Raw genomic sequence first — 20,909 nt, 5'->3', positions numbered from 1 at the left:
GGACTGTGGTATGAAAACCAGAATACCCGGAGGAAACCCATGCCAACACGGGGAGAACATGCATACAAAAAGGCTGAAGCTCGCTGAGGATTTGGGGACCTTTTCACGCAGTAAATTCACCAGTGTAAAATATCCAGTGACAAAGTCTATTGACTAGAGTTATGCTAACATCAAGAAGAGTAAGATCACTTCCAGTGTGCACCATCATTCTTTCATCATCAGAACTAAAAAGAAAAATGGTCAAGGACATACTAAAAGTGTTATAAGTACTGGAAGGTTGAAGGTTTGCATACTTGATAAATTAATAAAAAAAAAATAATAATGAAATGAACATACCAATGAACATACTAGCTCCATGTACATCCAGGTGTGGTGACAGATAACGCACTGTGGATGTTACCTTGGTGAGCTGGCCAACTGGCCCAGGAAAGATCTCCTCTGCAGGTGCTGTGTGTCTCCAAATTGCCTCCTGGATGTTGCTGTCTTTCTCATTTGATGGAGCCTCTTCACAGATACACTCTGCCACAGTATCTGTTGCTCACCTGGACTTTAGGAGCTTATAATAACAATCTTTCAAGTAATGTGCATTGTTTTGAAGTGCCACACTGTCTTCAGTCGCGACCAAGTTGGAGTCTCCAGTGCGGTGGCAAAATACTTGTTAAATGGCTGACAACCTCCAGTAAGGGTGGGTGTCCTGAAGAAGGGACAAAGAAGCAGCACATTAAATAACGTGATATGTAAAAAGAACTACCACATTAAGGTTTTGAAGCCTTAATTTCATGACATAAGCACTTAAAATATGTCTGGACAGATGTCACTGTCATAAACTAGATTAATTGTCATCAAATGCTGACAATAGCACTTGATCAGAATGCAGACATATTTTACAAGCCAATTTATCAAATTACAAAATGTTTATTTTTATTTTTTTTATTGGTAAAAGCAAAGTGAAGAGTACAGGCCATCAAAACATTATACACAGCCCCTGACGTCACACAAACTGTCTGCTATTGCCCTCTGCTGACGAGAAGCAAACACTGCAGAAACCAAGAACAGCACTTTTTTTTGACTTATCAATCCCTTACACATTTTAGATAAATAAAAAAAAAAAAAAAGGGGGGGGGGGGGGGGGGGGTCTTGTCCAGTTTCCAACAGCATATTGATAAAGACACATTTTTTATTTTTAATAAAGTTAATTTTGGTACATCTAACGTTGGCTGTTTTACAATATCAAGGTCCAGGAATAACTGAAGAAGTTATTAATCTATCTCAAATCTGGTATAATGTTTATCTTCTTCATGGCCATTATTTAGAGACATAAAAGTTTTCTGTCTATTATACTATTATATTTAACTGATCATGGTTTCATGTTTTTGAAAAAACTTACTTTCGCTCCGTCTCATTTTGATGACGTCGGTAATTTCTATTTACTGAAGAACTGCTATTGGTGTCACAGAAGCTACATTTTTAAGACAAAAAACATATATTCCTTCCCGTCAAACAGGTACGACAGTATTCTTTATTGTTTGTATACATTATTTAGACTCATATCACATAAGGTCCGTTCAACATTTTGAGCAGTCTATGCTGAAATAGAGTCGTGGTGACCCCATGACAGCTCATCTTGCCACACGCAAGCCTACTAGCTAAGTAGCTAGCCCTGATACATAGAACACGGCAAGAACTACTAGCCACTTTGCTGGCTAGTTAGCTAACTAACTAGCATCAAGTAGGTAAAGCTGGTTCTGCCTATTAAATTGCGTAACATATGACATAGCACTCCCAAACGTAAAATGGCCATTTGGAAAGCTAGCCGTATAAAGTATCACAAGTTGTAGTTGCAAGGTGATGAAGTATGACAACACAGTGTTAAACTGAACAGGTGATCTAGCGCACAGTGGACGGTAACGTTGAGTTAGCTGATCCTTGGTAAACTGTAAGCAAATTTGTTTGATCAATTCCTAGTTATCTAACATGCCAAAAAGTTTTTATCTATGTCTTGTGCTGTCTATGCTCTGAAGGTGGACTGACTATTGCAGGTTTGACACATCTGTCCCACAGATCTTTAGTTACAGCATAGGTATGTAATCTTGTTGGTGTCGGCAGAAGGGTTAAGCAGAAAGGACCAAGTAAAGTCGTAATGATTGTGTGTAAGCTGGCCTAAGAAATATATCAGTAATTGAAAGGAAGAAATGGGAAAGTCCTAAATCAACAGTACAAAGACTGGTTCTTACAACATGCAATATTTTGTGTTGAATATATCAGTAATTGAAAGGAAGAAATGGGAAATTCCTAAATCAACAGTACAAAGACTGGTTATTACAACATGCAATATTTTGTGTTGATTTTATCTAAGGTAAGACAATCAAAAGTTACATGGCATTAACAATTGAAAAAAACACTAATTTTCATATCCGCAAAAGGAAAGTTATCAGGTTAAACATTCACATTCTTAAATGAAGTGGAATTGTGTAGAAGCAAATGTAGTGCCTATGTAAAATATTCACCCCCTATACGAGTTTGATATTTGAATAATGGTAAATTTAATTTGGCTTTTCAACACTGATCAACAGACAAAGAGTCTTTCATGCCAAAGATAAAACAGACACATCAAGTATCTCAGTTAATAAAAAATATAAGAGAAAAAAAAAAGATTGCATAAGTAAAGTCGTCTCCATTAGTGTGTCAAATTAATTGTCAGGGTTGCAGCTGTGTTGCTGAGATTCTTTACCACTCTAAGGTTGATGAGAGACTGGCAGCAGGAAAGCCATTGTTGAAAAGAGCTTATATTAAATCTCACCTCAAGTTCAAATGGGAGGCTGAAGACAGTTCTGTGGTCTCATGATACCATAACTGATATTTTTGCCCCTCAAACTAAATAAAATGTTTCATGTAAACCATGGTGTTTGTTTTGGCCATGGTGTTTGATGGTAACAGCATCATCTTGTATGGATGCTTAATTGCAGCAGCCCCTGGATAGATTGTAAAAATAATGCAGCAACCAAGAGAAACTTGATGCAATCTGCAAAAAATCTGTGACTTGGGAGAAGTTTTCTTTTTCAGCAATACAATTACCCCAAAGATTCAGTCAAATATGCACACAAGACAATAAGCTTAATGTTCTGGTGTGGCTGAGTCAGAGCCTATACCTCAATCCAATTGAGAATTTGTGGATAAACTTGAAATCTTAATTATGATCCCTGTGCCACCTTAAAAAGCTGTTTTGCAAAGAAAAATGGGGATGAATTGCAGTGTCTACACTGATCAGGCATATCATTATGAACATCTGTGTACAATTCAGTGCAATCCATTATAGTGGCTCTGGCATGAATTTTATTTTTACAATGTTCTAACTTCTCAGTTTTTAGGTTGAAACTGTCAACGATTTATTATTGAGATCAAAGTGGGTAGTAGGTAGTCGAGTTGTACTGGAGTGCATTATAAGAAGAAGTATTTCTAATGTTTTGGCCACCCAATTTAAAATGAATTAAATGGCCAAAACATCAACACCTCTTTTTAAATATTCTTCTATAGTTAATTCAAAGCAGGCTTGTTATGAGAAGTAACAGTAAAGAGGATGTAATAACAAGTAGAGTGAAATTGAGACAAGGTAATCTGAACACTTTGCATGAATGTAAAACATCAGTTTAATGTAAAGAGATAAAACAGTGGAGAATGTCCTTAGAACATGCAGAAAATGGAGGTAGACTATAGATCAGAAAATGCGATCTAAGCTTTTGAGGACAAGCTGGACAATGATTTATAAGTATTCATAAATCCATAGGGATGCAATAATGTGGTAGCAGGAATAACGACTACTGTTTAAACCACTAAGTAGGAGGTGCTCAAATGTCAGTGTGCTTTACAGTTTGATTGTGACTTTAAACAGGTCTCCAACAGAAAGAGAGGGAAAATATCAGATATAGCACATTGGGCTGAATGATGATTAAAAGAGGATCCTTCCAAGTCATTTTAATAAAGTAAAGATTACATCTTACCTTTTGTTATTGACCAGGTGCAGAATTTAGGCAACTCTTCATTTGAGGGTGAAGTGGTAGTGATAATACTATAATAAATAATAGACATGGAAATTAGTTTCGTTGTGTCATGGTACATGTTCAGCTTGCTTGCCTATGGTTCCACCATGTTCCATGGACACATGCTTTTCTTTATATTGCTCCTTTAGGCAAGGATCTTCAATGGAGTGAGTGTTGAGCCTCAGTGAGATGACTGACCAGGGCAACAACAACCAGAATATCTCCTGCAACCCCTTTGCTGCCCTCTTCAGCTCCCTGGCTGATGCCAAGCAGTTTGCATCAGGCCAAACAGCACAACAAACGTCTGCTGAACCACCATGTGAGTAGAGTTTTCAGACCCTCTGCAAACCTCCCCATCTAAATGCATATTTAACTTTATTACAGTGTCAAAGAAGTATCAGCATATTCCATCATAGTGTAGGTCAGACTGACATCTGTAATACGTATGTCGACATGGGTCTCACATTTGCCCTCTGTATCTGTTATCACAGTGGAGGATTCAGGAGAGAGCCAATCAGAGTCGGAAAATTCTGTGTCAGACAGCATAGATGATAATGACGACTCTGTGGCAGAGATCAGCCGCTCCTTCCGATCTCGACAGGAGTTGTGTGAACAACTCAATGTCAATCACATGATCCAGAGAATATTTCTCATCACACTGGATAACAGTAAGTCAAAAGACATTCTGCAATCTGTCAATCTGCCAAGGTATTAAATCATTCATGTTAAAGTAGAATACAAGCTGCCTTTTACTTTAAAATGACTTTTTTTTTTTTGGTGTTTTTTGGAGTGTCTTAAAAAAAAGAACAAACATTGTAACCTTTATGAAGTAGAATTTATTACAGGGCTATTATATTAGACAGTATTCGTTTTAAATGTACCACAGAGCCTACCAGCTGAGTGTGTAGTGGTTATGTTTGTGCATTAACCACCCACTTCATTAGGTACACCCTGCTATTCTAATGTTGGACCCCCTTTTGCCTTCAGAACTGCATTAACTTTCACAATATATATTCAACAAGGTGTTGCAAACATTTTCTACCTATTTTGGTCCATATTTACCAGATAGCATCACAGAGTTGCTGCAGATTTGTTGTACATCTACTGTACATCAGTGATGTGAATTTCTATCCTGCTGGAAGTAGCCATCCGGAGATACACTGTGGTCATAAAGGGATAGATATGTTCAGGAAAATGTTGGCAAGCCTTTGCAAATTGTAGTCTCAAGTTCCTGCTCTTAGCCGATAGGAGTGGCACCAGTAGTAGGCCATCCGCTTCAAGCTTTGAGGTTTTTTGTGTTCAGAGTTCAGAGCTCTTCTGCATACCTTAGTTGTTACAAGTGATTATTTAAGTTACTGTTGCCTTTATTTTACCTTGAACTACCCTGGCTATTCTTTTCTGACCTTTGGCATCAACAAGATATTTCCACCTTGAGAACCTTTACTTACTCGATATTTTCTCTTTTTTAGAGCATTCTCTGTAAACTCTACAGGTGGTTGTATGTGAATTTGTGATTGGATGTGTGTTATAAATATGTGTTAATTAGCAGTTGAACAAGTGCACCTAATAAAGTGGCTGGTAAGTGGTGTCCCTAATGACTTAGGCACACCTGTACAATCTAATGAAATTTAGTACAGCAGCTCTGTTATGAATTTTACTTTTATAAGGTTATACTATCTAAGTTTTTAAGTTGCAACTGTCAGAAAGATGATAATCCTACGCAGTGTTTATTATTGCAGTGGTGAAGTTGTACTGGAGGGCATTATATTAAGAGAACAAAGGAACAAATAGTTAAATACTGTTATTAAGTGTGGCAGCTGTGAAGCCAAGTCAGATAATCCATACTGAACTTTCTAGAAGATTGGTAAGATGTTATTTTTTTATCACAAGCTTTTTGCTCTTATCTGAAAGGACTATTAGACAAGTGGACAGATGGCTGATGATATAAATGTATTGGTCATAAATAGTAGAACCATCTGTTCTGAGTGATGTTGGTGGATGGTGTTAGACATCTTTAAAGTCCAATTTTACGTTTTCAGTAAGTAACAAATGACTCTCAACCCTTTAACAATACAAGACATCGCAAGTCTGACTGTGAGGTGTCTGAGTCTCTGCACCACTGAGACTGCTTAAAGATCAGTCATGATGTTCAGGGAATGCTGGCCAAAAGCCCCCCTGTTTTTCATAAAGCCTAATGAATTCTTCTGCCACCCCAGTTTGTAATAACCCAGAGTAAATACACCATGTGCATGAAATTCTCCTATGTCTTGTTTATATTAATGCTGGGTTGTTGAGTTATGTTTCAATGAATCAGTGCAGCATTGATGCTTGATTTGTTGTTGTGCTTAACATAATTTGAATAGACTTTATCTTATGGACCCGGGTTTAATTTTAACTTCTAGGTGATCCAAGCCTGAGGGGAGGTAATGGGATTCCTCATCGCTGTGTGTACCTGGAGGAGATGGCTGCAGATCTGGATGGACAGGACTGGCTGGACATGGACAACATAGAGCAGGTCATATGTCAGCAACACATTATTATGTCACCACTCTTTGGATACCATGTCTTTTTTCTCTTCAGCCTTGAAGCTTTGACTATTTAGGCAAAAAGTAGTACAAAATCTGACCACCTAGATTTAAGAAATGTACACATTTGGATGTTGGATGAATTATGTAAGAAATTGATACAGACATTAAATGTATCGCGTGCTGCTATGTGATGGTTTAATTTTTTTTTAAGTAAATAAGCAACAGTAAAGAATGCTTTATATAAATTGATTGGCATCTATAATGTGTCTCTCTGTCCACCAGGCTTTGTTTAACCGTCTGCTGCTGCCTGAGCCAGGAAATCACCTCATCTACATGACATCATGCAGCACTGTTAACTTGTCTGCTGACCGTGATGCTGGAGAGAAATGTGCCATCCCTTATCTTTTTGCTTGTTACCAGAGAGCCAAGGAAGAGGTGTGAATCTTGGTATATCACTGTAGTTGTAGCATTTTAATGGTATTACTTTAGAGATAACCAGCTTTATATAGATTATTCCTGGTAATTATAATATAAAAATAACCCATGCTCTTTCATAATTTAGTGACTTTCTTTATTTTCTGTGTGCACCAGGTTACTAAGGTACCAGAGAAGTTACTGTCATTTGCTCTTCGCTGTAAGAACTTGACAGTTTCCAATACACGGACAGTTCTGCTAACCCCAGAGATCTACATCAGCCAGAATGTGTATGAACAGCTTCTGGACCTGCTGCTGGAAGGTTTCAGTAGTACACGTAGGTTCAGGACTGGACCTGTTTAAGACTATGTTTCTCTTTTTTTCCTCCAACATCCTCTTCCTTTTATTTTTGTCACAGTATTTTCTCTAGTTTTCTCTGCTTATAAAGTCACTGTATTTCAGACCCAGAGGAAGTGATTGAGTTTGTCGAGGAGGTCATTATTGGCCTGCTCTCTGACCAGGAGGTGCGTACCTTTGAGGAGGTGATAGTACCAGTGTTTGATATCTTCCAGGGGCGCGTCAAAGACTTGGACCTCTGTCAACCTATTTTTTACTCCTACCTGGATGTTCTCCTTTATTTCAGCCACAATAAAGATACTGCTAAGGTTAGAAGTCACATAGATAAACCAAATGTTGCAAAAAAATAATTACTAATCCCAATGCACATTACTACACAAACAATATGCAAAAAGCAATATTTAAAATCTTTCCAGTAGTTTATTGTTTCGGTTTTTCTAGGTATTGGTGGAACACATTCAGCCCAAAGACCCAGCTAATGGTTTGCACTATCAGAAGACTCTGCTAGGTGCAGTATTGAGTATATCCTGCTTGTTAAAAACCCCAGGTGTTGTGGAAGGACATGGATACTTCCTGAACCCCTCTCGTTCCAGTGCCCAGGAAACAAAAATGCAGGAGGCCAGTATCCACCAGGTAAAGAGATTTTATTTTGGCTGGCCTTTTTGCATAAAGCCATACAGTGGTTTGGTCTAATTTCATCAGAGCTAATGAGCTTTACAAACTTTGTGTTATAGTTTATGGGCCAGTTTCATGACAAGCTGCACCAAATCTTGAAAAACTTGCTGCAGCGATCGGGTGAGACGCGCCACCTGCTGCTCTCTTGGTTGGGCAACTGTTTGCAGGCTAATGCTGGCCGAGCCAAGATATGGGCAAATCAGATGCCAGAGATCTTCTTCCAGATGTATGCCTCAGATGCGTTCTTCTTAAATCTGGGTGCAGCTCTGCTGAAGCTGTGTCAGCCCTTTTGCAAGCCACGTTCGCCCAAGCTGCTTTCCTTCAACCCCACTTACTGCACCCTTAAAGAGCTGAGTGAAGAAGAGAGACGTAATCGAAATGTGCATGCACGAGGTAAAAAGACCTTTTGTTAAAAAATATAGCATTTTGAATTCTTAATTTTTTTCATTTTGATATCAGCATTCATGCAAAAGGAGTATTTTTTTTGTTTTGCTTTTACTAATTGTTTTTTTTGTTGTTGTTGTTCTATGGCAGTAGTATTTTTCATAGAATTTTATGACTAAATGATCCCATCTCCTATTCCAGGTCTCGACAAAGAAACCTGTCTTATCCCAGTTCCCCCTCAGCAGCCGGTGGAGTCTGCTCAGTCCTACAGCCTCTTGACTGAAAACCTAATCCTCACACAACTTAGCCTGCATCTTGGATTTCACAGGTACATATCTGTAAATATAATCTCTAAAAAAAGCTAAAGCATGTACCACAACTTATCTCATATTTTTTTCACAGTGAAACCCACTATACAGTATTTCCCCTCCAGAATTCATCGTTAACTCATATTTTTTGCCCTGCTTATATCTGTGCACTTATGCATTTGCAGACTCCATGAGCAGATGGTAAAGATGAACCAGTCTCTCCATCGGCTTCAGGTGACTTGGCAGGAGGCCCAGCGGACAGGCAACCCAATGTCGGAGCAGCTCCTGGAGCAGTTTGAGCGTCTGATGATTGTTTATCTGTCAATCAAAGCTGCCACTACGCAGCCTGCTGTGCTGCAATGCTGCCTTAACCTACAAGCTTCCACTGCTGCTCTGCTGGTTCAGCTTGGTATGGGAAACCAGGGGCCTGAACATGTAGCACTCAGTTTCCCCCTGCCCTCCCTACAGAATACAATGCTCTGCTATATACCAGGTAGGTTAGACCAACTTCCGCAACTGTGAATCGAAAGCCCCAATTTGACTTTGATTATCAGACTGACCCAACAGGCCCAGGTATATGATAACTTATATCTATTCATATTCTCAAGTTTGTTTACGCTTTATGTAAAACAGCCCAAACTTTCTTTTGACATGACTGTAGCTGTACATACAAGTTTGCAGAAGTTAGTCACTCATTCATTCATTATTGCTGGGCATTCTTTTGTATTATAGATGAGTAAAGTCTGGTTCTTCTGTGCTTGTCAGAGTTTTTGGCAGAGAACTTGGGAGATTTTTTCATCTTTCTGCGGCGATTTGCAGACAGTGTTTTAGAGTCTTCTGCAGAAAGTTTGGAGCAGATCCTTAACTTTATCACTGTCTTCATGGGCAATGTAGAGAGGTATGTTATTATGTAATGTGAAAAGTTGTCTTCTCAATTGTAGATATGTGGTGTAGTTGCTAACAAAAATCGATCCCTTGTAACCTGTATCTCCAACAGAATGAGGAACCCACACTTAAGAGCAAAGCTTGCAGAAGTCTTAGAGGCAGTGATGCCCCATATGGAGCCAGTGGCTCCTGGTGTACCTCAGCCAATCGTGTTCCAGCGAGAGTTAGCCTTCTGCTCTTACAGACATGCAGCTCAGCTGGCTGAAGCCCTCATTACTGTGTTTGTAGACATCGAATTCACAGGTGAAGCAGTTTTGACATGCTTGTACTACAACCACAATTCCAAAAATGTTGGGAAGATGTGTAAAATGTAAACAAAACAGAATGCAATGATTTGCAAATCTCATTAACCCACATTTTATTCATAATAAAACACAAACAATATATCAGTTGTTGAAACTGAGACATTTTATGATTTCATGGAAAATATTAGCTCTTTTTGAATTTGATGGCTGTAACACATCTCAAAGAAGTTATAAGTGGGTGATGTTTACTATTCTGTAGCATCCTCTCTTCTTTTAACAACTGTCTGTCAATGTCTGGGAAGTGAGGAGAGCAGTTGCTGGAGTTTAGGATAGGATTGTTGTCACATTCTTGTCTGATGCAGGATTCTACCTGCTCAACAGTCCTGGGTTTTAGTTGTTGGGTTTTTTGTTTTATAATGCGCCAAATTTTTTTTATTAGTGAAAGGTCTGGACTGCAGGCAGGCTATTTCAGCGCCCAGAGTATTCTCCTGTGAAGACATGCTGTTGTGATGGATGCAGCCTGTGATTAAGCATTATCGTGGTGAAATATGCAAGGCCTTCCCTAAAAGATGACATTGTCAGTATGGGAGTATATATGCTGCTCTAAAACATCTATGTACATTTTAGAAGTGATGCTACTTTCCAGATGTGTAAGCTGCCCACGCCATAGACACTAATGCACCCCCATACCATCAGAGATGCAGACTTTTGAACTGTCTGCTTATAACAAGCTGGATGGTAATTGATACAAATTTAACTTACATTTGGGGATAGCAAAGCGAACCGTGTTCACAGACAGTAATTTCTGGAAGTGTTCCTGATAGAGAATCCTGCCTGTTTTTAATGCAGTGCTGCCTGAGGGCCCAAAGATCATGTCCATCTGGAATTGACCTTTCCCCTTGTACATTGTGCACAGAGATTCCTCCTGATTCTCTGAATCTTTTGATGATAATATATTCTGTAGATAGTGGGATCTTCAAAGTATTTGCAATTTTATGTTGAGGACGTTTTTTGATGTAGTTTGTCACAAATTGGTGAACCTCTGCCCATCTTTACATTCGAGAGGCTCTGCCTCTCTAAAATACTCCTTTTTATACCCAGTCATTTTGCTGACCTGTTGCCAATTAACCTAATTAGTTGTCAAATTCTCCTCTAATGCGAATCATGACCACACCGAATCTGACTTCCATACCATATCGGTCCACTGGTAACGACCAGCAATATGGTTTCATGCCTAGAAAGAGTACAACAGATGCAGTATTTTCTTTGAGGATGCTGATGGAGAAGTACAGAGATCATAGGGAGTTGCCTTGTGTCTTTGTAGATTTAAAGAAAGTGCATGACAGGGTGGTGAGAGAGGACCTATGGTGCTGTATGAGGAAGTAAGTTAGAGAGGTGCAGGACCTTTATGAGAGCATAGTGAAGTGTACTGTAGGTGTAACGGGAATTCAAGGTGGAGGTGGGTCTGCATTAAGGATCGGCTCTGAGCCCCTTCTTGTTTTCTCTGGTGATGGACAGGCTGACAGATGAGATTAGACAGGAATCTTTGTGGACTATGATCTTTGCAGATGACATTGTGATTTGTAGTGAGAGCAGGGAGCAGGTGGAGGAAAATCTAGAGAGGTGGAGGTCTGCTCTGGAAAGCAAAGGACTGAAGGTTAGCTGCAACAAGACAGAATACATGTGTGTCAATGAGAGGGACCCAGGTGGACTGGTGAGGTTACAGGGAGCAGAGGTGGAGAAGGTGCAGGACTTTAAGTACTTAGAGTCAACGGTTCAGAGCAACGGAGAGTGTGAAAAAGAGGTGAAGAGGCGAGTGCAAGCAGGTTGGAACGGGTGGAGAAAAGTGTCAGGTGTGTTGCGGGATAAAGGAGTATCAGCAAGAATGAAAGGAAAGGTGTTCAAGACGGTGGTGAGACAAGCGATGTTTGTACAGCTTAGAGACTGTTGCAGTGTCTTTGTTTTGATTTGTGCCAGTTACCTTTTCAGCCTTTAGTTGCCCCTCTTCAAACTTTAAACTTGTGTTGCTGCAATCAAATTCAAAATTAGCTAATATTTTCCATGAAACGTTAAAATATCTCAGTTACAACATCTGATATGTTGCTTATGATGATTGTGAATAAAATATGGGTTGATGAGATTTGCAAATCATTGCATTCTGTTTTTATTTACGTTTTCACATCTTCCCAACTTTTTGAAATTGGGGTTGTAGATGTAAACAGACAAAAACATAAAAAATAATCTGAATAAGAAGGTAGCAGTCTACCATGTTTGATTTTATGTATTTTATGTTTTAGGTGATCCTCATCAGTTTGAACAGAAATTCAACTACAGAAGGCCCATGTATCCTATCCTCAAGTATATGTGGAGCAAAGATAACTATAGAGAAAGTGTCAAGGTAATGGGACTCTTTATTCAAGTAAACTTTGTTTTCATAATTTAAGCTTGTGTTATGAGTTTTTTTTTCTTTCTAAAAGTTTAGTTTGTTTTCTTTGTTTTCATGTGGTTACTCTGAGCCTCTATAGATGCATTTTATAATTCTCACAAGTCCTGTCCCTAACATGTAGCTTGCTATATACAGAATATTAAAATTACATACAAATTTCTTTTCTAGAATTTTCTCACCTAAAAATTAATTCTAAATTGAAGGCCTAATTAAGTCCAGATCAAATATTCTATGTAAAAGTATACAGTGCATTCAGAGAGTATTCAGACCTCTCCTGAATTAATTTTTTCTCTCATTAATATGCACCCAGTACCCCAGTACAAGAATTATACAAATGTTTTTAAGTGAATGAAAAGTGAAAAACTGAAGTATCACATTGGCACAAGTATTCACACCCTTTACAGCAACACAGCTCAGGTGCCTCTTGATAGTAGCTTAGATGTTTCTACAATCTGATTGGAATCCACCTGTGATACAGTAACTGAAATTGATTGGACATGATTTGAAAAGGCATACACCTCTCTAGAGAAGACCTCACACAGACAACGCATACTGTCTCATAGAAAAAGCCATGAATTAAAAAATTTCTGCTGCACTGCAAGTTCTCAAGAGCACAGTGGCCTCCATCATTCTCAAATGGAGAAGTTTGACACAACCAGCCATTTCAAGAGCTGGTCGCCCAGCCAAACTGAGCATTTGGCATAAGGACACTCTGGTCTGGTCTGATGAAAGTTCTAAATATGTGGAGGAAACTAGGCACAACTCATCACCTGCCAAATACCATCCCAACAGTAAAGCATGATAGGGGTTGAGGGAAAGCTGAATGAAGTTATGTGCAGAGATATCCTCAATAAAAACCTATTCCACAGTGCTCAGAACCTCAGAATGGGCCAAAGGTTCACCTTCCAACATAACAACAATCCTGAGCATATACCAACCACAGGAGTGGCTTAGAGACAACTCTGCATGTAAATGTCCTAGAATGACCCAGTCAGAGCCTTGACTTGAACTCTATTAAACATCCCTGGAGGGACCTGAAAATTGCTGTGCACTGACGTTCCCCATTCTACCTAACTGAATCCAGGTGTGCAAAGCTTGTAATGTCATACCCAAAAAGACCGGAGACTATAATTGCTGCAAAAGGTGCTTCAACAAAGTAATGGGTACTGAATACTTAGGCCAATGTAATATTTCTTTACTCTTTTTAATAAATGTATAGACATTTCTAAAATTATGTTTTCGATTTGTCATTATGGTGTACTGAGTGCAGATTAATGAGGATTGTAGTATTAGGCCGCAACAAAACAAAACTGAAAAAGTGAAGGCGGTCCGATTATTTTTTGAACACACTGTGGATGTTAGATGGTAATAAATTAAACTTGCAGGATGGAAATATAGAATAAGTAGCATTTCGTAGTGGGCATTTATCTACTCTAACTTGTGTTATGAAGTTTTGATGAGACACCTTTTTCAGTAGATAGACATTAATTTTTGGTGACAAAGCAGCAAATAAACTCCCACACTCTAACCACCGATCGATTTTGTAGTAGAATTAAAAAGACAAAAAGTGAAAAAGCGTACCGCCGTAGCTCTGTCAAAAACAGCTGACTGTCCAGACTTTCTTTTAGTTTATTTTACCAACACATATGCTGGTATAAGCTTTTACCCCCTGAACCAATATGAAGTATGAGGGGAAAGGAAAATATGGTTTATATACTGAGATAGTATATTAACCTAGATTAATCCTGGTGTGCTTTTTATTTTATGTGACATTTTTTGTTTCAGCATTTGGCAAACTATGCATCTGAGAACCTGGAGGCCATGAATCCCCCTCTGTTCCTCAGGTTTCTCAACTTACTGATGAATGATGCCATATTTTTACTGGATGAAGCTATTCAGGTAAGACTGTGCTGTATAAAGTCACTCAACTATCAGGTTTTCATATTTCTCTATTTGTGTATCATGTTTGTATTAAGTGCTAGTTTTCTATTAGCATAAAACCTATACTACGCATAAAACAAATTGTTGCACAATGTTTGACATATATAATACTAAGGTATTCAAACAATAAAAAATACTCCGTTATTTAAATCCTAATTAATTCTCTTAGAAGACTTTGACTCAGATGTTTTCAGTCTCTGTCAGTTTTTCATGACCAAAATAAAGTAAAGTTTATATATAAACATTTTGTAGTACTTGAGCAAAATTAAGATTCTGCAACTGGAGCGGGATAGAGGAGAGTGGGAGGCCCTGGCACCCGATGCTCGAAGAGAGAAGGAGTCAAGCCTTCAGATGTTTGGACAGCTGGGTCGCTTCCACAACATCATGTCCAATGAGACCATTGGAACACTGGCCTTCCTCACCTCAGGTCAGGCAGAAAAGAGTTTTACACATGTAGCCCTGTTTATTAAGGAATCACTGTATCCATCCCATTATTTCTCCTCCTTTTACCATTTCTCTTGCCAGAAATCAAGGGAATCTTTGTGCACCCTTTCTTGGCTGAAAGGATCATCTCCATGCTGAACTACTTCCTGCAGCACCTGGTGGGTCCTAAAATGGGTGCCCTTAAAGTCAAGGACTTCAGTGAGTTCGACTTTAAGCCCCAGCAGCTCGTTTCTGATATCTGCACCATCTACCTGAACCTGGGGTATGTTGTAACACTCTTTTTTTACAAAGTGAATATGTGAGAGACTGTAAGACTATAAACTGTAAGAAAATTAGCAGTCTGTGTTGATGGTGTTTCCTTGTAATCTTTGTTTATTTTGCTTTTTTATTGGTGTCATTGTCTCTAGAAGGAGAAAACACACATACACACAAACCCACACACACACTCAGTGGCACATTGCTGACTGCATGCTGAGTACAGTCAATTTTGGGGTTTTCAAATGTAATTTTTATATTTTTTTCTGGCAAATTGTCTTTTGGCAGTGATGCGGAGAATTTCTGTGCCACAGTACCAAAAGATGGGAGATCGTACTCCCCCACCCTCTTCTCCCAGACAGTTAGGGTACTAAAGAAGATTAACAAACCTGGGGAGATGATTGTGGCTTTTGGACTCCTTGCCGATAAAATAAAGGTAATTTTACTTGTAAAATGTGCAACCCTAATTTCAAAGAAGTTGGGATGATGTGTAAAATGTAAATTAAAACAGAATGTAATGATTTGCAAATCTCATCAACCCCATTTTATTCTCAATAGAACATAAACAACAAATCACATGTTGAAACTGAGGCCTTTTACCATTTCATGGAAAATACGGTGCATCCAAAAAGTACTCATTCAGTATTCATTATTTTCCTCAAAATTCTCCAAACAATACCCCATAATGACAAGTTGAAAGAGGTTTGTATGAAATCCTTCCAATTTTATTAAAAATAAAAAACGGAACAAAATTACTTGTACATAAGTGTCCCCCACCTTTGCTTAATACTATACTTATAGCACCTTTAGCACCATTTACAGCCACAAGTCTTTTTGAGTATGAATCTACAAGCTTGGCACACCAATTTTTGGGAAGTTCCTTCCATTCTTCTTTGCCGTAACTCTCAAGCTCCATCAGGTTGGATGGGGAGCGTCAGTGCACAGCCACTTCCAGACCTCTTCAGAGATGTTCATTCGGGTTCAAGTCTGTGCTCTGGCTGGGCCACTCAACGCTGTCACAGGGTTGGTCCTGTAGCCACTCCTGTTCTGTAGGTATCTTGTGTGCTTAGTGTTGTTGTCCTGTTGAAAGATTTCTGAGGTCCAGAGCGCTCTGTAATAGGATTTTCATCAAAGATGTCTCTGTACATTGCTGCATTCATCTTTCCCTCGATCTTGACGAGTCTCCCAGTTCCTGCCGCTGAAAAACATCCCCGCACCATGCTTTACTGTAGGGATGGTATTGGCCAGGTGGTGATCGGTGCCTGGTTTCCTCCAGACATGACACTTGGCATTCAGGCCAAAGAGTTAAATCTTTTGTTTCTCATGGTTTGAGAGTCCTTCAGGCGGGCTGTTATGTGCCTTTCACTGAGGAGTGGTTTCCGTCTGGCCACTGTACCATACAGGCCTAATGCTCATTGGGACCTTTAATAATGCAAAAAATCTTCTGTACACTTCCCAAGATCTGTGCCTCGATACAATCCTGTCTTAGACGTCTACTGACAATTCCTTGGGCTTCATGGCTTCATGGTTTGTGCTCTCTCATGCACTGTTAACTGTGGGACCTTATATAGACAGGTGTATGCTTTTCAAAATAATTTCCAATCATCCACAGGTAGATCAAGTTGTAGAAACATCTCAAGGATGATCAGTGGAAACAGTATGCAGCAGAGATTAATTTTGAGTGTCATAGCAAACACCATGAATACTTATGTACATGTGATATTTTTATTTTTTTATTTTTATTAAATTTGCAAAGATTTCAAACAAACTTCTATCATTATGGGATATTGTTTGTAGAAATTTGAGGAAAATAATGAATTGGATCCATTTTGGAATAAGGCTGTAACATAACAAGATGTGGAAAAAGTTAAGTGCTGTGAATACTTTCCGGGTGCACAGTATTAGTTTACTGTATTTTGAATTTGATGGTAGCAACACATGTTGAAAACGTTGGAACAAGGCAATGTTTACCATTGTGTAGCATCCCCTCTTTGTTTATCTTCTATTGTGAATAAAATATGGGTTGATGAAATTTGCAAATTATTGCATTCTGTTTTATGTATTTCCAGCTTTTTTGGAATTGGGGTTGTAGAAACGTTTTTACATTTGTAGCGGTAAAAACATGTCACTGTTGTGTTTCTGTTTTAGTCTCATGCAGACAGACAGCAACAGGAAGAGGAGACCTATTCAGATGCTCCTGATGAATTTTTGGACCCCATCATGTCCACTCTGATGCTGGATCCCGTTCTTCTCCCTTCTTCTAATGTAACAGTAGACCGCTCAACTATAGCAAGACATCTCCTTAGGTAATTTTTTTTTTCCTGTAATGCCCTACAGTTCACTCTAGGTAGAATAATATCCAGTGGTAAACACTGATTTCTTTTTAGTGATTATAAGTTCAGCAAACAAATTACATTACCTGTGTCTTTGTTATAACATCTGAATAACTGCTATGACTAAGATTCAAAAATTAAACTTTGGAGTTGTAGTCATCAATTAAGTAATCATTTATTAATTACATCCTCCTTGCAGTGACCAGACAGACCCTTTCAACCGCAGCCCTCTAACCATGGATCAGATCAGGCCCAACGAGGAACTCAAACAGCAGATTTTACAGTGGCTGGATAGACACAAACAGGAGGGGCTGCAGCTGGGACCGAGTGGGTAGCCTTGATCTCTCACTGTGACAAACAAAACTGCATCTTATCTTTTTTTTTTTTCCTGCCAAACATCTTGTGTGATCTGCATCTTGGCTAACCCATGGTATGCTTGCATCTGTGGATTTTGTCAGACTCCTCTGGTCTCATTAACACTGCCTTAGATTTTTCATGCAGCGTTCATATCCAGTGGATTCTCTCTACAAGAACAGCCTAGACATACTGTAGCTCATTTAGTAGTGATTGCTTCCAAATCTATATTCAGAAACTGTTTGACTCCCACAATGCTCCATGGTAAACATTGATTGGGTGCTACAACCTCGGGTTCCCCTTACCTGAATACTTTGTATGCATTAGTCATTATTACAGTCAGAGCTGTGGCCAGACGTATCAGTTTTAACAGTACTTGAGGATTGTCCAAACACCTGACTGCACAGCTGACAAAAACAAACTTTTATACTGTAAATTAAGCTTTTGGGGGAACTCATTAGGTAGGACACAGATAGAGTTGTTATGATTTAACCTTGATTTCACCTTCATGAATAATATGTCATGCATTTGCTTTCAAGTCTTTTAACACCTTACGTTTTAACACTTTGGGTTAAGTCTCAAGCAGCATTGTAAATAAAATAATCAATTAAAGGTTAGTCATAACTAAAACTAAATTCAAATGTGTGTGTGACTTTTATTTAATACAAATAATTTGCATTTACTTAGGAGACATTAATTATCTTGTTTACTATAAAAGCATAATCTTAATTTCTTTTTTCTGTGTTTTAATGTAGGTAACAGTTTACAAATCAAGGACTTCTTACTCCAAGCAAACACTAGTGAAAAACATTGTTAGAATTACAACTTGCAGATTAATTCGTTGTAGGATACTTACAATAATGGTACTAAAATCAGCCGCAGACACTCTTAAGCACAGTTTGCCAGAACAGAACATCACGAGTGTTTCTTTAAATACATAACTGCTTTTTAAATATGAAATAAAGAAGTTGTGAAGTTTCTGTTGCCTTATTTTGCTTTAATGCAAAAAAGTAAAATGCAAAACATTAATTTTACTGATTTTAACTTGTCAAATTGGCTCCCAGTAAACATTTGGGCATTTATAAATAAATGTATAAATAAAATAACATTTATAAATTTTATTGAGGCAAAGTGTTTTGGTGAAACACATATTGACATACTATATCAAAGTAAATGAGACAATATAAAAAAGTAAAGGCTAGTTAGTAGCTTTTGTTGAACCAATCAGGCAGAACATTATGATCAACTGTGCTATCAAATGCAATCCAATACAGCAGCTCAGCCATGAAGGGTACTTATACAAGGTTATAATTTCTCAGTTTATAGGTTGAAACTGTCAGAAAGGTGATATTTCAACTATGTGTTTTATTATTTAGGTCAAAGTGGCTAGTGGAGTCGTACTGGCGTGCATTATAAGAAAAGGTGGTTCTAATGTTTTGGTCACCCTATTTAAATGTATCAAATAATAATTGTCACCCTTTAAAATAACATTTACCACAATATAACTGATGTATACTTATCAAAATTTAAAACAGATTTTGTTGTGTGCAAACGTAGTGTAAACAGGCAGGGACAGTTGATCATTAGAATCTGTGCCTAAAACCAACAGCCTTGCAGTTAATGTTATTGAATGAGGATCTGTGGTGTTTCATATTCTTAAGAGACATAATTGGGTTTGTTTCTTTGTGGCAAATGGTAAGTTGTATGGTGGAAAAAAATGTTTCAGGAAAGAGTTTTATTTGAAAATAAAACATGGTTGTGTAAAATGGCAAAGTGTGGAAAAATGTGTTGGCATGCCCTCATACTGTACTCTGTTAAATATTTACCACCTGAATGAATACATTAAATTATAATTATTATAATTAAAAATGTTCTTTTGTTATTATAATATGTTTTATTTTGGATGCACAGTATGATTAAAAAATAAAACCAATATGCATTACATAAGACTTGCATTTCATAAGTTTTGTTTTCATTTAGAGTATAAAGAAGGACCAGAAATCTAGATTATTTACCAGTACTCACATAATGATATAGATCAAGGTTAAGATAAATCCCAAGGACAATATATTATCATTATATTTTATGGTCAAATGTGTGTTGGTCCACAGAATAGCATTCACAAAAATATGCAATTCATTTTGTTTTAGTCACTGTTAACACTGTTTTGTAATGAACCTTAAAAATTTTAAAGCAATAAGTTTGGCATATTAGTGAACGTCCAGTCCATACTGCTTGTTAGAGCTGTCAACCTAAATATAATGTATAACTGAAAGAGGTATATTACTAACTCACTTAGGTGTTATAGCTGATGATGATCACTAATGGTGTCCAATAAGGTTTAAAAGTGAAATATCTTTGAATAAAACATTTGATTTTACAGAATGCTATATGGCTCCAACACTCCTGCATTCCTTAATTCTAAGAGGTTAAGATAATGAATGGATGAATCTTACATTGCAGTTTAGATCCATCTCACCATTTTGAACAAAGTCTTATTTAACAGACTTATTTAGGTGTACATTTTATTTTAAAATGTAATGTCATTGTAGTACATAAATACAGTTACACAACATCCAAAAGATTTCAGAAGTATTTATTTTTTATAAATGTCTGATGATTATTTTATAATGTAAAATAATCCCAAATTAGAATCATCCTCTAATACAGGAAATTAAAAATAATTGTCCTGCCCCGCTACTTGTAATAATTACTAATCAAATAGTCAGAAAGACCAACTTTCTCCCCTTGATGAGTGTTAAACTGACTCCAAAATCTTCTGACTGAGAGATATTGCTATTCTGAAGGATGAGTTTTACTGTGTTTTTTGAAAAACTGTCTATAGTAGTGGTACAGATTGTGTCCATACCGTGTATAAACATGTCGCTGTGAACTGAACAGGTTTTTACTAGGCTGTTGGTCAGAAGAGCTCACACTGTCTGAAGCTAATAACTTTGTGTCCTGGCAATCAACCAACCAATCAATCAATCAATTTGTATTGTCCCCAAGAAGGGGATATTTGATTTGCAGACAGGTAAATATGTAGAAAACTAATTACAATACAGTCACTGAATATCCAACATGCACCTGCTATTTAGTTACTACTGAACACAAAGAAAAAGTAAAGTGTTTCATTGTTTTCACAAAATAATTATATATACAGACTACGTCAAGTGTGTGCATTTTTTCTTGAAAGTTACAACTACCCTTTGCACAGAATGTAGATAAATCCACTCCCCCAAA

General features: G+C 37.8%; 1 protein-coding gene across 2 annotated transcripts; it reads left to right on the top strand.

Moving 5' to 3' along the window:
* The first annotated feature begins 1,396 nt into the window (after nt 1–1,396).
* Nucleotides 1,397–18,646, top strand: ube4a (ubiquitination factor E4A (UFD2 homolog, yeast)). Of its 2 annotated transcripts, none has more exons than XM_067507804.1 (21): nt 1,397–1,504; nt 4,187–4,356; nt 4,529–4,705; nt 6,440–6,552; nt 6,848–7,000; nt 7,157–7,316; nt 7,442–7,644; nt 7,778–7,969; nt 8,071–8,404; nt 8,597–8,723; nt 8,889–9,196; nt 9,469–9,601; nt 9,701–9,891; nt 12,191–12,291; nt 14,125–14,238; nt 14,533–14,707; nt 14,806–14,986; nt 15,268–15,415; nt 17,128–17,285; nt 17,512–17,639; nt 18,422–18,646. In XM_067507804.1, exons 2-21 carry the CDS (start codon nt 4,227–4,229, stop codon nt 18,481–18,483), a joined length of 3,288 nt encoding a protein of 1,095 aa, XP_067363905.1. In that variant the 5' UTR covers nt 1,397–1,504; nt 4,187–4,226; the 3' UTR covers nt 18,484–18,646. The 2 variants fall into 2 exon arrangements, with proteins under 2 accessions (XP_067363905.1, XP_067363906.1); XM_067507805.1 differs by lacking the exon at nt 1,397–1,504 and adding an exon at nt 1,808–1,936.
* Nucleotides 18,647–20,909: the final 2,263 nt, after the last annotated feature.

This window comes from Channa argus, chromosome 6 (genome assembly GCF_033026475.1).
Source record: "Channa argus isolate prfri chromosome 6, Channa argus male v1.0, whole genome shotgun sequence".
In the NCBI taxonomy this organism is placed as follows: Eukaryota; Metazoa; Chordata; class Actinopteri; order Anabantiformes; family Channidae; genus Channa; species Channa argus.
Note: the sequence above shows the minus strand (reverse complement) of the source record. Positions and strands in the feature narration are given on the sequence as shown.